The sequence below is a fragment of the Coturnix japonica genome, chromosome 8 (assembly GCF_001577835.2).
Source record: "Coturnix japonica isolate 7356 chromosome 8, Coturnix japonica 2.1, whole genome shotgun sequence".
In the NCBI taxonomy this organism is placed as follows: Eukaryota; Metazoa; Chordata; class Aves; order Galliformes; family Phasianidae; genus Coturnix; species Coturnix japonica.
In genome coordinates this window covers 14,575,139-14,593,848 of record NC_029523.1, presented here as the reverse complement: position 1 = coordinate 14,593,848, position 18,710 = coordinate 14,575,139, and the positions used below count along the sequence as shown (strand labels likewise).

General features: G+C 36.5%; 1 protein-coding gene across 8 annotated transcripts in view; it reads left to right on the top strand.

Annotated features, from left to right (window-relative positions):
* Positions 1–18,710, top strand: part of PRKACB (protein kinase cAMP-activated catalytic subunit beta) — a 62,220-nt gene that overhangs the window by 32,724 nt on the left and 10,786 nt on the right. For 3 of the 8 annotated variants that reach the window (XM_015870205.2, XM_015870212.2, XM_015870207.2), the window contains exons 2-6: positions 10,758–10,766; positions 13,579–13,640; positions 14,545–14,673; positions 17,297–17,395; positions 18,090–18,172. In XM_015870205.2, the coding sequence (XP_015725691.1) occupies positions 10,758–10,766; positions 13,579–13,640; positions 14,545–14,673; positions 17,297–17,395; positions 18,090–18,172 (382 nt within the window). Of the gene's footprint in view, positions 1–197; positions 596–10,757; positions 10,767–13,578; positions 13,641–14,544; positions 14,674–17,296; positions 17,396–18,089; positions 18,173–18,710 lie in introns of those variants that run through there. The other 5 variants (XM_015870206.2, XM_015870210.2, XM_015870208.2 and 2 more) reach the window with 3 other exon arrangements.

The window sequence follows — 18,710 nt, the reverse complement described above, 5'->3', positions numbered from 1 at the left end:
CTGATTCAGCATCTCAATGTATTTGAAATACTGTGGAATTACTTACAGAAATTTAGCTGAATAATTGCTAGATGTATGTAGACTAAAAAATACAACTGAAATATGAAATACTGTGCAGAATACATTGTGCAAATTGATTGAAGCTTTAGAATAACTACTAGTTGGGTACAAGTCAACAGATAATTCTGGTCTAAGGTTGCCATGGAAACAACCAGTGCTTGATATAATTGAGAACATCTTAAAAACCTCCTGGTGTTTGCATGCTTTTTTCGCCCTGCCATTTTGAGTTGCTTTAGACATGAATAGGTAGCATTGGTCAGAACAGAAGTAGTTAATGAGCAAAACCAAATATCCGTGTGCTGAATATTGATTTTGGTTTACTACTGCTATCTTGTGCTTCACAGATTTTTGCATCGCAAGGAGCTTGTAAGGAAGAGAAGCTCTCTGGATTCTGTGTGCTTTCTGTTTCCAGTTAGTGTATAGTTGTGTTTCGAGATAGAAGCACTGATTTTTGTAGAGATTAACATACTTCAGCAGTTGTTGGATTAATACTAGGAGCAATATGTTTCTGAAAATTAGCTTTTCAGCATGAATGGTAAGTCTTTTCTATTTCCTTCGACACTATTTTTTGTTCGGTTTTCACAGTCAGGAAAAATCTACCACGTTTCCCTTTCCTGTCTGCAGAGCTACATCGACTACAGAGCCCTTTGTTTCTGTAATCGACTTACTGTGGATTCTAAAAATGACCTGTCTTAAAGATTAGCAGTTATATTAAACATTTTGCTTTGCATAATTGGTATTTAGCATTTGAAATTCTATTTTGAAGCTTTCTTTTAGAAATAACTGTTCCAAATCATTGAATAGGGCATAGAATCGGATATGGAGAATTTTATAATTGTATGCTCTATGTGTCGCTTCACTTATTTTCCTGTGCCATTCTTAATAGATCGTTTTCTGTGAATTGGTACAAGTCAAAAAGCCCTTCTAATATTATTTTTATTATCACCTAAAAGTCTGAACTGGTTTTTGTTGTTTTCATCTGAACCGGCTTATCTTTCTTTGGTCTTTATTCTTTCTAAATGATGGGATAGCAGAATAGTTCAGGTCTTGCATGGAAGTAGGGGAGGAGAGTGACATTTAAAATGAGATATTATAATGGGTGCAGTGAACTTATCAGGCAGGTGGTTGCTTTCCAAAAACAATGTGACTGCTTGTTGTAAAGCACTTTGAATTAGTGGAATTATGAAGTACTTTATGCTTCCTTGAAATATTATCCAAAATTTGTAGCTAAATGTTTAAATGACATGCATTCATTTCTTTAGAAGATGTCGTTTGAAAATGGTTTTCAAAATACCCAAATGTAATGGTTTCTGCAATGGTGCCGTATCATTTCAAGCAGATAAATGTGGAGCTTTGGGAAATGACTTGAGAGGGTTAAAGTTTGCTTATAAAGAAAAAAAAACCAGATAAAATTAGATACAGTTTCTGTGTGTGTCTGCATGGATTTGCTTTGTCCTACAAATTTAAAGGTCTGCTGTTAAGATTTTGGTTTTGTAAAAGGCATGAGACAAAAAGTGGGAGGAGCCATCCCACTGCCTTGCCTAATATCGGTTTGCATGTACTTATTTCATACAAGTGTTTTGAGGTCGTCGTCCCCGAAAAGGAAAACGTTGCCGTCATTTCCTCGGTGTATGGATTGTAACAGTATGCACTATTGTTACATACGGCAATGTACAATTATGGCTGTAAGACAAGTTATCAGAACTTAGTCCATGAATTATGAAGACCCTCATTACATTATCATGGCCTCTGAAATATAGCTCAGGGCAGGCTGACCTGGAGGGGTGGTCCAGCCCCCACCCATGTGGCTGTGGGTATGTGGAGCTGTGAGCTGGGTAGAGGGCTGCATCACCTCCCTGTTGGCAGCTGCCCCTATGGAGCTGCTCCTCTGAGTGAGGGTGAGCCTGCAGCTCTGCTGTGTGTTGCTGGCATCACATGGCTGCATTTTTCTGTGGATGAAGAGGAATCAAATGATGAGTTGGAAAGTCTCTGTTCACCATCACCAGTGCTGGATTTTTCTGAACTGTGCTTCTTTTGTTTTGTTTTGTTTTCTGTTTTTCCTTATAGTTGTGTGGTGCTTCCACAGGAATGAACATTTGCGGTAGTTGGTTATATCAATCTCAGATTTACTTCTTTTTGTTTTCCTCTTCTTAAGACGGAGTGATTTTAAGGGAATGAATTCCTTACTGAAAATAAATGAAAAAGAAGCAACCGTTGTGGGGGGTTTTTGTGGGCTTGATTTTTTTTTTGTTTGTTTATTTTTTGTTTTTTACCATGGAGCTTTACTGCACAATGTGTATCTGTACATTACATTCACCTCGACATCCAGGCTCCCAGGTCCATTGAAAAGATAAATAAATAACTGCAACATGTATTGAAGTGCAAGTTCCCAATGGAAATAGTCGGCAAATCAAAAGACTGGTTTTGACTTAGTGAAAGGCAAATGTCTTGTGCTTCCTGTCAGGAGGATTAGATTAAGTCCTTGCTGTAAATATTTCACCATTGAAGTTTCTTCTTCTGTTTGGTGCACCTTTGCAGTTGTCTTCACTGTGGCAGTACTACACCCTTTAAGTGGATAAAATCAGATGCTCTCCTTTCAATATGAAGTAAAACTGATGAAATATTAGTATGTTTTCTTCAATTGCGAGTATGATTGGCTTACTTTTTTCTTTTTCCCTTCTAGGAAAGTTCAAGAGATTTTTTTTTTAATTTTTTTTAATTTTAAATTTATTTTTTTTATATTTAGGGCTTGTTTCATTTTTAATAGCAGAACATACTTTAACAGATAAAATGGGCAGGAAAGGTGCTGTTGTGGTGTTTCACTAGGAAGAGGCTTAATCCTCCTAGAAGCACCAAGTCCATAGTTGAGTTAGTGCTTTCAGTACTGAAAATAAAGAAGTATTTGCTGATCCTGAAATTGACACCCTTAAGATAGTAGTCCCCATATGTGTGTACAGATGGAGCAGTACGAGGAGTGTGAGCAATGCTGATAGCCTCTCATGAGTTATTGTCAAGATTGGAGGCACTGGAGAACAGGAGTGTTTCAGGAGTATGGGTGAAGGGACAGAATATAAATATCTCAGCTGTGTGTATTGCAACAGTCTTCTAAGAGCAAGGGACAACCAGTTCGTAGAAGTGGATTTGAAACTTTAGCAATTGAGAAATACGGAGTTGTATCAGAGCAAAGCTGAGTTGACTGAAGGTTCCCATTGTGCAGTAACAGTATGTGTAACAAAGGGGTTTTGAAGCTGAAGACCTGCTGTACGTCTAGGCTGACTGAGCTTAGAAGCTGATTATGTAGAGAAAGAGACAGGGCTGCATTTATCAGTGCCAGATATACTGGTTTGCAGGATAGGAAGGAAGTGATAAGATGAGAAATCTAGAGGCATGTCAGTACTGTTACTAGGCATGGCATGAGTTTTCCTCTCAATACATATAGTTGCGGAGAAAGACCTCAAGAAGCAATTGTTCCTGCTACTGAAGAGATGGTATAGAGCGCTCAGTTGCTGGAAACTTATGTGCTCCTATATGTGCCTTGTTGGTTTGAAGGTATCTTCCTTGCAAAAATTTTCTGTTACCAGTTTGCCACTGACAATAGAATTGGGTAACTTCTTTGGTGTTGAGCCAGGTTCATATTGGTTCTGGCTTTATACAAGCCATCTGAAGAAAGAAAAAGCAACGTGAGTTGCTGCTTTGACATAGTTCTTAAAATGCCTCCATCCGAAGAACAGTCCCTCAGGGTGCTTAGTTTTGAGAACTAGCAGAAGATTAGTTTAATAAAACTTGTGTTGCTTCGAGAGGAAAGGGTATTTTATGTTGTAATCTTGCATCTCTGTTGAACTGTGGTTTATTCTACTTTCTGTTTTGATTCTAACATATATATATATATATATATATATATATATATATATATATATATATATATATATATATATATATATATTACCAGTGAGATTTTCTTCTCCTTGTGTTCTAGCTTACATCTCAAATTGTTTATATAATTATTTGTTGCTAGTTCTTCTAACAGCTGCTGCTGGCATTGCTGTTGTTGACCAAAGTGTGCAGCATGAATGTCACATATTTGAGGTTACTAAGGGCAATTTTGTAACCTGACTAATGGTTTTCGTGCTTTCTTTTATTTCCTGTAGCTGCTGTCAAGTACTACAGCTCATTAGGATCTCTTATTTTGTGTGGTTTTGTTTGTTTAATTTACAGTATGTGAATATTATATCTACTTTTTCACCAAAACAAGCACTGACTTTAACCAGTTTTCCTCTACAGTCCCATTCATCATCAGAATGGATATCACACACTCTTACCTACTTTTTCCTTCCCTAATCCTAAGGCAAACAAAATGTTGCTCACTCGATGTGCTGAATTGTGAAATGTGTTTATTTATGTAAGGTTTTCTTATTCAGAAAATCGATCTGCTATTTGAGGTTATAAATGAACCTCTACTGCTTGGATAGGAAAGGCAACTCCTTCCTCTAAATACTGAAAATGAATATTGAAATATGTTTTGTGGGAGACATGTCAGTGTTGTGATGTGTCAGATTCTCAAATCTTGCAGAGATGAGCTATTCTGCTGATTTACTCTGACAGCTGTGAAGTTACTGACTCCAGAGCAAGTACTTGGGATCGTGTATGGTTTTGTTAATGTAAGGGCTGGGAAGTGGACATAGAAATGAGTACAGTTAAGCCAAGATTGGTGTATCTACTGTTATTTTGATGCTTTGAAATACTTGATTGGAAAAAAGAAAAAGGAAGAGCAACGCAAGAGCTCCTCTTTTTGGGTAACTTACATCCATGTGCATCTACGCAGCATCCAACATCCCCTAAAGATGCTTTGTTTGGAATACAAATGAAAAATGAATTTAATGAAACTTGAGTTACTCCTAAAGAAAAGATTATTTGTGCTTGGATATAAACTGTGCTATGAAGGGTGTTGCCTGTTTGCTGGGAATTTGTTGGTCAGTGTGCAGATCAACTGCCTGTAGATCTTTGCTCACGGTTTCTAGGATTGTAACCATAAAATACACCTGCAGTGATAGCTGCTCAGTAACTGCTTATCCTTTCTAGTCAGTGAACTTTCACTAAAGGGGAGGGGGGACAGTAATACAGAGAGGAAAGCTAATGCCAACCAGTTGACTGGTACTTATAGTGCATAGGGATAAACTGAGGTAGAACATAGCAGATAACATAGAATTTGGCTTGGTGTGGGTTTTTGATGGTAAGAGGAAAATCTGATTATTTATTCACATTTAACTAGCATAACGTGAAATTGTACTCGGGAGTGTAGATGGTTACGTGATGTTTTCTAGTAGTGCCCTAGAAAATTTTGCTCTTGGAACTCATTCTTAAAATTTATTCTTTTTTTTTTTTTTTTTCCTGCTTGGTAACCATGGAAATTTATGCATTGCAGAAACAGAGGTGTTTGAAATTTCACAATTTGTGCACAGTTTTCAGTTTTCTTTGTAAAATGGTACCTGTTAGGTTTCACAGAGGCAGGAGGTCTTTGCAGTACAGATTCTGTGGTATTTGCTACACTTTCGATTGTGTGCTGAGTGAGATTCAGCTGCAACTGTAGAGAATTGTACTGCATTGTTAGCACAATTCCTGATTCCTCACAAATCTCATCAGTGTCTAATAGTTGAGTATTTTGTTTTTTAACATTTCTTCACGTAACATTTTATGTATGATCTGATTTTATATGTGGGAAGTGTTATGTACTGCGTTTGACAATGATTTTGATTTCTTATTAATTTTAAATTTTAAGCTAATAGAATTAACTTATCAAATAATAGAAGATTAGTAACTTAAAATTAGAATTATTGCTCAGAAGCCTTTTTGGTAGTCCAGTGCAGTACTTCCAGGCTGTGTTAATCTACCATAAGGTGACTCTCCTTTAGAACAAGAGCTGTTTCCACCCCACTGCCCTTTCCTCACCCTGGGAGAAGCATTCATGTCATGAATACAGCTGGGAGTTGCTTTAGATTAAAATTAGCTTCCCTTGTCCTCTCCTGCCTCCTGTCCATTACTTTTTAATCTGGCCTAGTTCCCCAACCTGGCTTGGCAGGCAGCCACGGGCTGCTTTTGCTCTTTCAAGGAAGGTCATGATACAGAGGCAGGAACAAAACGTAAAAGGATGGAATTGGGATTTTTGGAAGCAGTGCTTGTTTGTACCAGTCCACACTGAACTGCAAGCTTGCAAATCCAGTTTTGAACGTCTGCTCCTTGGACTTTTAAACCAAAAAGCATGTGGATTGTTGCAGGAAAGGAAAGGTAAAAATGGATGTTTTCTCCTGGCAGGCTGGAATAATTCCCATCAGTGAACACTTCTAGGATAGGGAAAAGGTACACAAGAACTTATCAATAAAAAATTAGGATTTGACTACTAAATCTTAGCTTGGTTAATGAGTTTTGTGTGATTGGTTTTGGCAGAGAGGCCTTGGTATAACAGGCAAATACTGCATTGTCTGTGTGTGTCTTTAGGGAGGAGTCCCTTTTATTTTAATGAAGCTTATTCAGTTGTAAATTTTAATGAGGTTTGGTTCTGATTTCTTTTTTAGATTAAGAATGTTTTTTTTTTCTTCTCACCAGTGTTTTCTTTCTGTTAGAAAAAGATTTTTTGTGAGCAGTTAGATCTGTGCAACTCTGCTGAGCAGAGCAAGTTTGAGACTCAGTTGTGATTTTGACTGAATAGGTTTTCTGATTTACATTATGCACTTTCAAGCAATTCTTCAGAGATTCATGTTTTAAGTGATTCAGTGTTAGTTGGATTTGATCCTGTGTCCTTGGATTGTCTCCTGATCTGTTGTTCTTCTGACATTAGCAGAGTTTGCTGCCTCTGCTTGGGCCAGTACTTTATTATTTAAAATGATGCCAGAGGGGAAAAGACTAAAAATTAGATTTGGAAATAAGTTTCTTTTTTTTTGTTTGTTTGTTTGTTTGTTTGTCTAATAAAAGTAGAAGAAGGAAGAAAGTCAATCTGTGGCAGTTGCATACAGTAGAATTTTATCCACTCAGAATTCAACAAAGATAGGCATCATCTTCGATAGCTGAAAATCCAGCTCTTTTTGCCTAAATATGTCACATCTCTTGTACAGGCTGTTGCCTTCAAGGCAGCCAAGAGATGAAGAGTAAGTAAGAATTAAGGTTTGTTTAATGTACAGCTTAAAATTGTAGCCTGCAGTCCTGAATGGGGACCAAAAAGAAAAGGATTAATTTTCTTTTATAAGACTGCCAAAATACTGTCTAGCTCAAGTCTTCAAAAATAATAAATGATGATTTTGCCTGTATACTATATTTTGCATTGTAAAATGCAAATTATCCCTCTTATCTCTCTATTTACATTGTGCCGTAATGGTAATTCTGCAATGCATTCCCCCAAATCAGATTCCAGTGCTTTCCTGATCTTCAGTCACTGCAGCTGCAGTTGCTCTTCATTTACTGTTTATTCTGTTCCTCTCCCTTTTTCTCTCGCTTTTCCATGCTTTTTTGTTCTCTACTTTTTACCACATGTTCCTAGTATTCCCTAGCAGTATTTACAGTGTGTAGTTACATTAATCAATTGTACTTCCATTTTAACAGCAAACTTATATGAAGTTAATAGTTCTTGTGATCCTTCACTCCCTAAGAACTTTTAGTTCCTGTATTTCAGAGATGTTCCATGTACATAAAAACGAAGGAAAATTTTTATCAGCCGCCATTGTAAATTTACTAGCTTGCTTTGCATCACCAGTTTTAATGATAATTGAAATTAAAAAAAAAAAAAACAAACAAAAAAAACCCAAAACACTGAAATATTAGATGGTCTTGAAATCAAAAAGTCAATAGGTGACAGTTGATTAATCTACCTCTAGTGTCTTAGAGCAGAGGCAAGATAGAATTGTCAGTGGTCAGTTTGTCACCACAGACTCAGTGTGTTTTACCGCAGTGTTACAAAGGGAATTACTTCAGTCCACTGTTGCAGCCTTAGAGTTGCATTGGACTGTTTTTCCCCATCTTTTTCACCTTGTGAGAAACAAAGCCTTTGGTTTTCTTGATGGTTTGTTTCAGTGATATACAGCTTTAAGTTCTGTTTTGAAGTGTGTTCTAGTTACTGGAATGTGAACTGGATACTTCAAATGCATAATTTTAAATACATAGTTATGTTCATTTTTAAATAATTACCTAAGTAAAAATATCTTGTTATAAGCCTTGCTACTGAAAGGTACAAAAGAAATATAGGACAGCAGATTAATGGTGTAAGAGACGGGCTAGAAACTCTTGACTCAAATGCTTCCTACTTCTTTCTATAGTACGATATTATAAGCACAGGAACCACTGAGACCTGTGCTAACACCTCAATAATGTTTAAGGCTATAAACCTATTTTTTTATGAAAATGAAATATACAAGTATATTTACCAGAATCTCTTCACACTTACTCATATTTTCCATTAAATTAAATTTGGGTACTTAAATTAAATAACCCATTCAATTCCAGATTTCAAGGGATAAATATTACAGCTTTGGAACAGAAATTGAATTGTATTTTGATAAAGGGCATTCTAAATACCAAGCAGAGATTGGCATTTAGCACAGCATATGTGAATTTGCAGTGGTGCCCAGTGTTTAGTCTTAATCAGTTTAGTTCTTGCTTTTTTGCCATGAGTCCTATCCAAATACATCCCCCACCCCAAATAAATAAATAAATAGATAACATTTCTGGCTTGCTGTCTACTGTGGGAGATGTGCTTGAGAATACCAAATACAGTGCATGCAGGAGGTGGGAGAAAGGCAAAGTAATTCATGTTAACTCTTTAAGGTTTCTCCATGTGTGACCCCTTCCCCCTCTGCCCTGATTGCACCCCTGCAGCTGACACATCCCAGACTGATTAAGTTTTTCAGGAGCATTTCTAAGATTCGTTTGCTTTTAAACTGTTTCAGGCCAGAGTACTCTTTATAATATTCATCTGCCATTTGTTATTTCTTTTTAACCCTACTAACTTTTCATACAAAGTTTCGTCCATGAAATAATTAAACAAAAATATCGTGTGCTGTGTTAGATTATTTTTTTTTAGCAGTATACTATTTGCCACATCTCCTTTAGTCTAGAGAGGCGGAGAGTGGGAATGTCCATTTCTTTGTTTTGGGGGAGCTCATTTTTTTTTGTTTTACTTTGTGGTATTGATTTGATTATTGTTTGTTTGCTTGGTTTTTAAATACCTCATTGTTTGCTAGTAGTATTACCTAGCATTACCTCTAAATCTCGAGCTGAAGTTTCAAGCACACTGATTCCTGGCACAGAGCATGTGAGGATCAGTGGCCTCTCTGAACCAAAGGAGATTTCCCTGTGGTGCTCTGAACAAGCACCTTTTCATCCCACTGAACCAGATGGCTTTTGTCACTCGAAAACAAAGCTTATTTGAACAGGAAACTTTTAAAAACTAACTGGTAGCTGCCATTGTCTGGCACTGTGAATGGAAGTGGCTGTTTTAGTATGAACTTGATGTATTTCTATCCTGCTCTCTGCTTCACCTTAGTAGGCTTCCCCACTTATTGCCATTTTTCCTCTGTTATGAGTACAGATGCCCATTGGCCTAGACTCAACATCATCTACAATATACAAGTGACTGCATAAATAATCCCTTGTATATTATTCAGCCGTTTGTGTACCTGTAGGACTCCCTCTGACGAGGCAAAAGTTATTAAACTTGTTTTTCATTTTTATAAAAAGTTTTCGGTCTTCACTCCTTGATCACTACTCCAATTCTTAACTATGTTTTTCTGAATCTCCCCTGATTTCCTGCGGTGGCTTTGGAAGTTTGCCTTGCATGAAACTTGCTTCTGCTAAGGGCTGAGACTGCCAGAGAGAGCTAGGTCAGTGGGACCTGCTCATGCTCACTGGTCCATGGTAGTCTCTCTGCTTCCAGCTGGTTCCTTATTGGTGCTCCCAGACTTTTGAGTCATATCCATAGCTTTCTTGTGCTTATCGCACAAAACGAAATCATATCTGTACAGCTACTGTGGAGAATTCAAGTACGTGTTACATTTTGGGCATGGTAACTTCATCTGTGTGGTTCAGGCTTTTCAGATGGTTTTGTTGCTGCTGTTGGGTGATGGGATTGAAATGCAGTTGTGAATTTTTTTGGAGACTTTTCCATTTCTGTGCTGCCCACCACATGGTGTGCAGTTCACACATGTCGTCCTTTGGAGTGAAGTGCTAAGTAGTGGGAAGATCACCCGATTCCAGGTTTTATAGTGATCCAGCATGCTGTGATGAAGATAGATGCACTTTTATTAGCATCAGTTCCTTGGATATGTGTATGTCTTGGAATAGGTTAATTATTAAAGATGCCAACTTGATCTTCTCGAATAAGCTGTGCTTATTTCTGTGATGCAACATCCTTTTCCATATGGAGTTTAGCTGCCTTTGGTGTGTTGTTTTTCTTTTCTTTCTTTTTTTATTTTTCATGTGTTAATCTTTGCTCAAACATTTTGTGGTGTAGCATGAGTCATTCTGTCTGTGTGGGAAAGAACTGGTTTATTGCAGGGTCCAGCCCTGAGTGGGGAGGGGAAAGGGTGGAATGTATTTGTGTTTTCTATGTGTTTGTTGTGGAAATGCATAAAACATTTTTTTTTCTCTTTCTTTCCTCTCTTCATCATCCCATCTGTGTGGGTGAATGTTCCTGCAAACCCTTTGGGGACCTATAGAGACCTTTGGTATGCTCATTCTTTCATTAGTGCCCAAAGTCAGATGCTGGGAACAATTTAAAGATGAGAAAATGGAGGGGGGTGGAGGGGGGTCCTCATTTTAGCAATGCAAAGTGGCTAAAAATGTGCACTTGAGGAAAACGTAGAAGTCGTCATTTAATAAATGTTTGTTTGCACCATCAAAATAATTCCAATGGCTACTACAAACTACAGCCAGTTAGCATGAATTTTGATTTGGCACTAGAAAGGTAGAAATAAAGTGAGCTCAGTAGCAAGAGGTAATGTTTCATGATCAAGATTCATCTTTTGAAAGTATTTCTCTGTTTTCAGAAGTGACGTGAGTGTGTGCATTTAAGTTGCCTAAATTATTTTGGAAGTCACATCTAAATTTCAGTGTGGTGTAGGAACCCAGGTGACCTCTGAGCATGAGAACCAAGCAAAATTTGGTACTTGTTCTCTTAAAAGATGAGGGCTTGGAGAACTAATTAGTACCTTTAGGTAGCTTTCTTTTGTAAACACTCATTCAGTGCCACTTTCTGAAAAAGGAACATAAGCAGAGTAATTTAAATGTCCTTTATTGAAGGAGAGCTTGTGGCTTCTTGATTTTCTAGAAACTAGGCTTTGTTTTTCCCATGAACACACAGTTTGAGCATTTCCAGCTGGATTTCAGTTTTTTATTCATAAACATTCTTTATTCCATAAGAAGAGCTGAGATGGCGACGATTACGTGAAAATGTCATGGTGTATTTTTATAAATACTGAAAAATATATTGCAGTGCAAGAAATGTGGAAATGAAAAGTATTTCCTTATATGAACAGTGGAAATTTTGCAAGGGATATTTAAGAAATGCTATACCATAATAACATGAGCAAATTAAAACGTTGTGTTTTGTCTATGCTTTGTATCGTTAAAACAAAGCTGACATTACTTATCTTCAGCTGCTTAGAATCTTAGAATTATTAAGGTTTGAAAAGGCCACTAAGATCATCTAGTCCAACTGTCGATACATCACCACTGTGCCCACTAAACAATGTCCCTGTAAATTTGAAGGCCCACAAGTCTGAAGGCTTGACTCTTTGGTAATTGTACTGATCATCTTAATTTTTTGTAATTAAGAAAAAAGTAACAGTCATATTACTTTGGCGTCAGCTTATGTAAAAAACAAAAAATACAGCTAGTCATCAGTCTAATCAGTAGTCATCTCAGTTCTCCTGGTGGAAGGAGGGACCATTAGACATGAACTTGGACATCACTAGATTTCCTTTTTTGTGCTAAGAATTTCATGTCATGGGAAATCCTGTCCTTTACCAAATGAGAATCTTTAGAAGTCGTTAAATGAGTAGCCCAAAAAATTTCAGAACAGTGAAGATATTTTTCCCTACTTGAGACAACTGTCTTAACATCTTATTGGCTCCCTGCTATAATACATTTAACTCACAGTTGGTTTAAATGCCAAATTAATGTAATTCCTTTGACATAAAATGTTTTCCTATTCTACTTATGCATAGGTTTAAAGTAATAGAGAGAAGGAATACATTATCACCTGTTTATCATAAGATAAAATTGCTGAGCAGATCTTATGTCTTAAACACTTCTCTAACCTTGAGGTCTGCCAGGTCTTTTGGCGTTTTATCTAAAATTTCCCTTGTACTGATGCTGTTCTATAGGAGCCAGTGATGGTGAGAGCTGTAAGCTCCCCATTCTTGAGTATTTTGCTACAGTTGAATCCCATAACACAGCTGAGAGGGAGAGAGAACCAAAATTTGTGACCAGTCTATTCCAGGGCTACCATTGTTTTTGCCAGTGTTAATGCTGTACTGGTCACAGAAGTATGGTAAGAAAAAAGGTCTCTGTGAGCATTAGAAAGTAAAACATAGATCCAAAACTGTATAGTTCCAGATATTGACTGGAATAATCTTAACGTGCTACTGAGTATTTTTTGAAATTGGTTATGGCTGAACATTATAATACAGAAAATCCACTGTTATTAACATCTTATTATTTGTAGTGATTCAGAAAACACAAAACCAGTATGATGTTTTCTTCTCAATTCTGTGACTTTTTCAGAATCATGGCAATTTCTGAAATGCCTCTCATTAGTGACTATTCATTAGGTAACCTACTTTGATCTGACTGATAATTGATATTCAGAAAAATACAACAAGATTATCTGAACAGAATATGTTGGTGCACATTTTAAATGGTCATCTAGAACTTTGCACTTATTCACTCCTTGCATCTCAATGCAAAATTAAGAATACTTACTCTCTGACTGTGGGCACGTCTAATGTGCAGTGTTGTTGTAGCCCTGTGCTTTGTCTTTGCTTGCAGAAATGCTGTGCTTTTGGTTCTGGAGCTTGCAAAAAGTCTTTATTTAAAGGTGATGGGGGTGGAGGGGATGCAATGAGACTGACTTTATGCTTAATAAGTTGAAAGGAAAGAAAAAAAATATTTTAAATTATTCTTGTGAAATGGCTACTTATACATCAGGTGCTTGTGTTTTTTTCCCCAGTTCTATTAAGAAAGTTTTGTATCACCTTAAAGCCTGCTTGCTTACACAGTATTTTGAGCTACCAGAGCTGGTGTAGTTTAAGTAATATGTGTGGAATAATGTAGTTACTCCAGGAAGCTTAGAGATCACCTGGAGATAACTGTAGGAGTCTGAGACATTGGTGCTCACCATAGAAGATAGAAAATAGTACTTTAAGAATAGAAGAGTGGAATTGATAGCGAAGTTCATGTATTTTGCAAACAGTGCATCTCTGTCACATCCATGTTGACTTACGTTAATTAAAATGTTGGTTTTGTGTGTGTTTTCAGTGAAAGAGTTCCTAGCCAAAGCCAAAGAAGACTTTTTAAGAAAATGGGAAAGCCCCCCTCAGGTATCAATCATTTAATAATTCAATAATTTTCTATATTGCATTTTTTCATAATGTGTTGTAAATGTGTCATCAGTGTAATAAGCAGCAGAGAAAACTGAAATAAGTTTAACGCATTTTTTCAAAAGAGTTTCCATGTTGAATGTCAATTTTGTCACTGAAGTCCATCAGGAAAGACTCTCAGATCTTCTCTAGACTGAGCTGATGAAATGGTTTTACTGAGCAACTGCTTTCTCTTGTAGTGAATTATATTTACCATCAATATGGCAAAACTTGAAATCTATGGTCATGTTTTACCTGGCTCTTCATAGCTGCAACCAATGGTGAATCTGTAATTTACCTTGCTGTTATTTTCTTATGTTATTAAGAAAGAATATACTGCATGAAGCTTGTGGGCAAGCTGAGAAATGTGAGAGAATAATCTGCTCAGAGTTAAACTGTGAAGGGAGTGGGCTTTTTCCTGGAGGGGAGATATGGGGAGAGTGGAAAGGGTGGTAGTATTTTATTGAAGCAGCATTTGAAATGCTTTGGTAATGAATAGCTGAAATTCTGTCAGTGATATTTTTTTCAGACAATATGTACGTGGTTTGGTTCCAGAATTTTGCTCTAATTTTCTGCTTTGTGGAGCATTGGGGGTTTGTTTATCTGTGCCTTAAATTCATGATCTAGTTACTCCTAAATATTCCTTCTTACTAAGCATTTGTCATCTGTGTAGAAAAATTATTGAAATGTTAATTAGTATTTTAAGTTAAGTCTTTTTTGTTGTTGTTTTAATGAGTGCAATGTAAAATGTAAAATATCTTATTAAAATTTGATAGGCGTGACAACATATAACAACGCTAGGTTGCCTATATTTTGTTGCCTCTTGATATAGATTGTGAATATCATTTTATCCTTGTACTCATAGAATACTGCTGGCCTAGATGATTTTGAGAGGCAAAAAACTCTTGGAACAGGATCATTTGGGAGAGTTATGATGGTGAAGCATAAAGCCACAGAGCAGTATTATGCCATGAAGATACTGGACAAACAAAAGGTTGGTGCAGTTTTTACTGTGTTTTTGTGGTTCAGAAGGTTTTGATGTAGACAAAATCTGGTAACTGTGAGTAAACTGTGTTTCTCCTGCTTGTACAGTTGCACGAATTTGAACCTTAATGTGGAATTTAATAAAGACTCCTTTATAAGGCTACTTAAACTTAATAGCATACATTCTGGCATTATTTTTACTTGTGAGAGCCCTTTTCTCTTTCAGCTTTAGCATACTTCTATGACTTTTATAACTTTTTTTTTTTAAAAGACAGAAAGTATCTACTTAAATTGAAAAGACTTCCCAACACAGTGTCAATGAAAGGTAGCTGAGACAGTTTCAACACTTTATTCCCTTGCTATGGCTGATGAAATTCTGCAAGAAGTCTCACTGTAAAACAGGGTGTGATGGGTGTGAGCATCCTGTGCCTGTGGGGAGAGCCAGTTATCTGACTTGGAAAGTGCAACATTGGAAAGCTGTAGCTAGAAAATTATCTGGCAAAAAAAAAAAAGAAAATTGCTTTTTTAATTATTGTAGTAGATTTACAGTAAAGCATTCACAGGCTTAAAGGTATTTGCAACTAGTTATATTGGTTCTCCATTAGAAAGCTAGGTGGCTTCTTGTGTGCCAGCAGAAGGCTGGAGTGTTCCGTGATGAAGTACACAAGGCAATTATCAGGTCAATTTTATTCCAGTGCTTGGGCTTGAACCAGGCCTTGGGCATTTGAATGGCCCTTGTGTGCAAACCTTTGTGTCAACATCTTGTCCCGTGGTGCCAGGTGTTATGTGTATGGCATACAGCCATACTGAGCTGTTGGTCCCAAGAGGAGCTCTTCACAGCCTGCTGTTGTCCAGCTCCTTTAGAACTGGGGAACACTCTAGCAAAGAAGCCTTATTGCAATGTTTTTCTTCTGACTCACAAGGCACATTAACCAAGTGTGGCATGTGGAAACATTGCGTCTCTAGCCCAGCCAGGTTGCCCTTGGGATTTTTAGGCATAGAGAAATTAGTCACTTCTTGTTCCAGGGCTGGCTGCATTGCTGCCCTCTGTTATCACAGGGGATCACAGGGAAATCCAGCTGATGTTTTACAAACAAGAAAAGTGGTTAGGAGCTCAGTCACTTGAGGGAAGGGTTTGTTTTGTATTTTAATCGCAAGAACTACTTCTTGGTGGTGGTTTCCTGTCAGTCATCCCTTAACACAGCTGTATTTCCTTGTGGAAATTTCTGCCAGTTTCATTAAGTTTCTGTGGAGAATTTGAGTTCTTCATCGCAAAGGGCGGATCTTCTCAGAAATATTCAAAGGAATATTGAGCAGGATGGATGGCCAATGCAGTGCTATTGCTTCAATCACCCTCCACTAATTTAACAGCAGAAGCTGCAGAAAGTGGTTAAATCTTGTCTAGAAGCTGAATGCTTTGCAGTATCAAACTATAACCTTAGCTTGCTTTTTTTGGTGGCCAAAACAATTCCAGTAGCAAAACTTTTGGGGGACAGAGGGGACACTTCTCATGAATGAGCTGATTCATGGTGTTTGTTTTTTTCCCCGCTGTAGCTTGTTCATATGCTTCAGTGCAAATGTTTTATTTGGTCTATAAATTTTGCGATTGAAAAGAGATTTAATGCTTTTAATTCACAGTTTCTTTTGTATGACATTTCTTTAAAAAAAAAAGCTACCTTTTTTAATACCTTTTTCATTTAAAGGATAGTTAAATTTAAACACTGTTTTAGTGCGGACTGGAGTAACATGCGTATCTGTTATTTATAGCAGTTGCATTTGCTTTCAAGACATGAGATAACAGACTCGTTTTCATCAGCCTTCTACATCTTTATGTTTCCAGTGCGGAAAATAAGTATGACTTTGACATTCTCAAAATAAGACACAGATAAATTAGGTAGTAAGGATTAAGTAAAATTGGGTTTAACATCAGGAAACAAATGGCTGATTCCTGAGAAGAACAGCGATCAGCAATCTACCGCTTGCTGCCTTGCTGGCAGCTTAATGCTGTAATGTATTTCAAGAAGGTAGCATTTAATTTTTTAGTTCTGTCACCAAGCAATTTGATATAAAGCAGAAAAGCAAAATTCATTGAAATATCACTGAAGTAACTGCTCATAAGAATGGAAGCTTTGAACGTATGTTTTTCTTAGTCTTCTCCTCACTATTGTGTGAACTCTGTAAAGTAAATCAGTTTACTCTTGTTCACTTGTAACAAAATTCAGAATTAAATATATGATGCAATTTCCTGCCTTTCTTAGCTTAGTCAGAATTACTGGATTTTTACTGAGTTGTTTTGCTGCAGACGTATTCTCTGTTACAAGAACAAGGAATTCTTATGGACATATAAAAAGATATTTTCTTTATAGTTCCTTACACTCAGCAGGTAGGAAGAACTACTGTTTTTTGAGCTATCTGCAGACCCTATGACATAAGTATTACCCTTTAGAATGATTAAACTTCTCATTCCTTTCTCGTTACTTTTACAGTACCAGTAATTTGTTGGGTTTTTGGCTATCTGTAAAGATATGTGCTTGTTTTCAAGTGACTATGTTACACTGAAAAAATGTATTGATAATTATAAAATGCCAGAGGCTGGAAATGTTCTTTCTTTGGTTTTTTTTCCTCTCTACTAGGTTGTCAAACTGAAGCAGATAGAACACACACTGAATGAAAAGAGAATATTACAAGCAGTGAACTTTCCTTTCCTTGTAAAACTGGAGTATTCTTTTAAGGTAATCATTACTCTGAAAGTAATCTTTTGAGATTCTGGAAAGTACACGATCAAACTTTAGGAAAAATTGTAGTTGTTATGCAGCTTATTTGTATGAGATTGTTACCTGGGGCAGGTCTTAGTGATAACCTTCGTGAGAACTTCAAAATTAGCTTCTAACTCTGAGACAATGTGTTCTTGTTGGTCTGTAAATAATTAGAGTGTTTTGCTAGCAGTGTGTGTCCTGTGAATATTTACTACTTTTTAAAGTAATTTTCATTTTATTATAACATTTTAAATGAGCAGACATTCTAGCTTAACGTTTATGACTTTGAGGTTTGGGGGTGGGGCTATGGAAGGTGAAAATATTCGAGGCTGTTGATTACAGACTTCTAAGAGTACAAGTTCATAGCTTGTGGTCAGCATCTCACCCTTTTCTCCTTTATATCATTCTATGACATTCTGTGTCAGGAGCTCACTAATTATCTTTATTAAAATTGATATTAAAATAGAGATTTATTGATATTCTGATACTCCTTTTGTTGAGTGTCAGCATTTCCCAAAAAATCTTTACTTGTGTTACTTTTTATTTATTAAGGTCACTGGATGGCTACAATGTTGCATTTTCATTTTTCAATAAAATACACTGTACCTGGGAACTATAACCACTACAGCATGTCTACTGTGTATTTATGTGTATTTACTTGCTTCCTTAGGACAATTCTAATTTATACATGGTAATGGAGTATGTTCCTGGTGGTGAAATGTTTTCACATCTAAGAAGAATTGGAAGGTTCAGGTAGGAAGTCTTAGTGAAACTATTCCTTCAGAAATAGTTACACTGCCGATCTGGGAAAAGAGTTTCATAAAATGTGTTACTATTAATGATAAAGGTCTGAAGGGGTAAGTGCATTTAATTTTGCCTTCTTTTAGGGTGCTAATATATACATTGAAAAAGTTATAATTACTTTTCAGTTTGTTAATACAGATATTAGTAGTTTAGCCATATTAGAATCTAGGGACTGTTTTTTTTTTTTTCTATTTTTATGTTTTCCTGTAACTAGGAAATGATATGCACATTGGCACTGAAATGGATTATGGTTTCTAAAAGTAAAGCCTGAAATCTAAATTTTTCTAAGTTCTGTGCTGTACAATATAATTATCTTGATTTGAAAGTATATTTTAAATGCAAAATGCAAGAAATGAAAGTATCAGTTCTAAAATATTTACTGGTTGGTTTTTTTAGTGGTTTGGGGAGGTTGTGTTTGATTTGGATTTTTGTTTAGTATTTCTTTTGTTCTTCTTAGTATGCAATAAAAAAAACTAATTAAAAGATT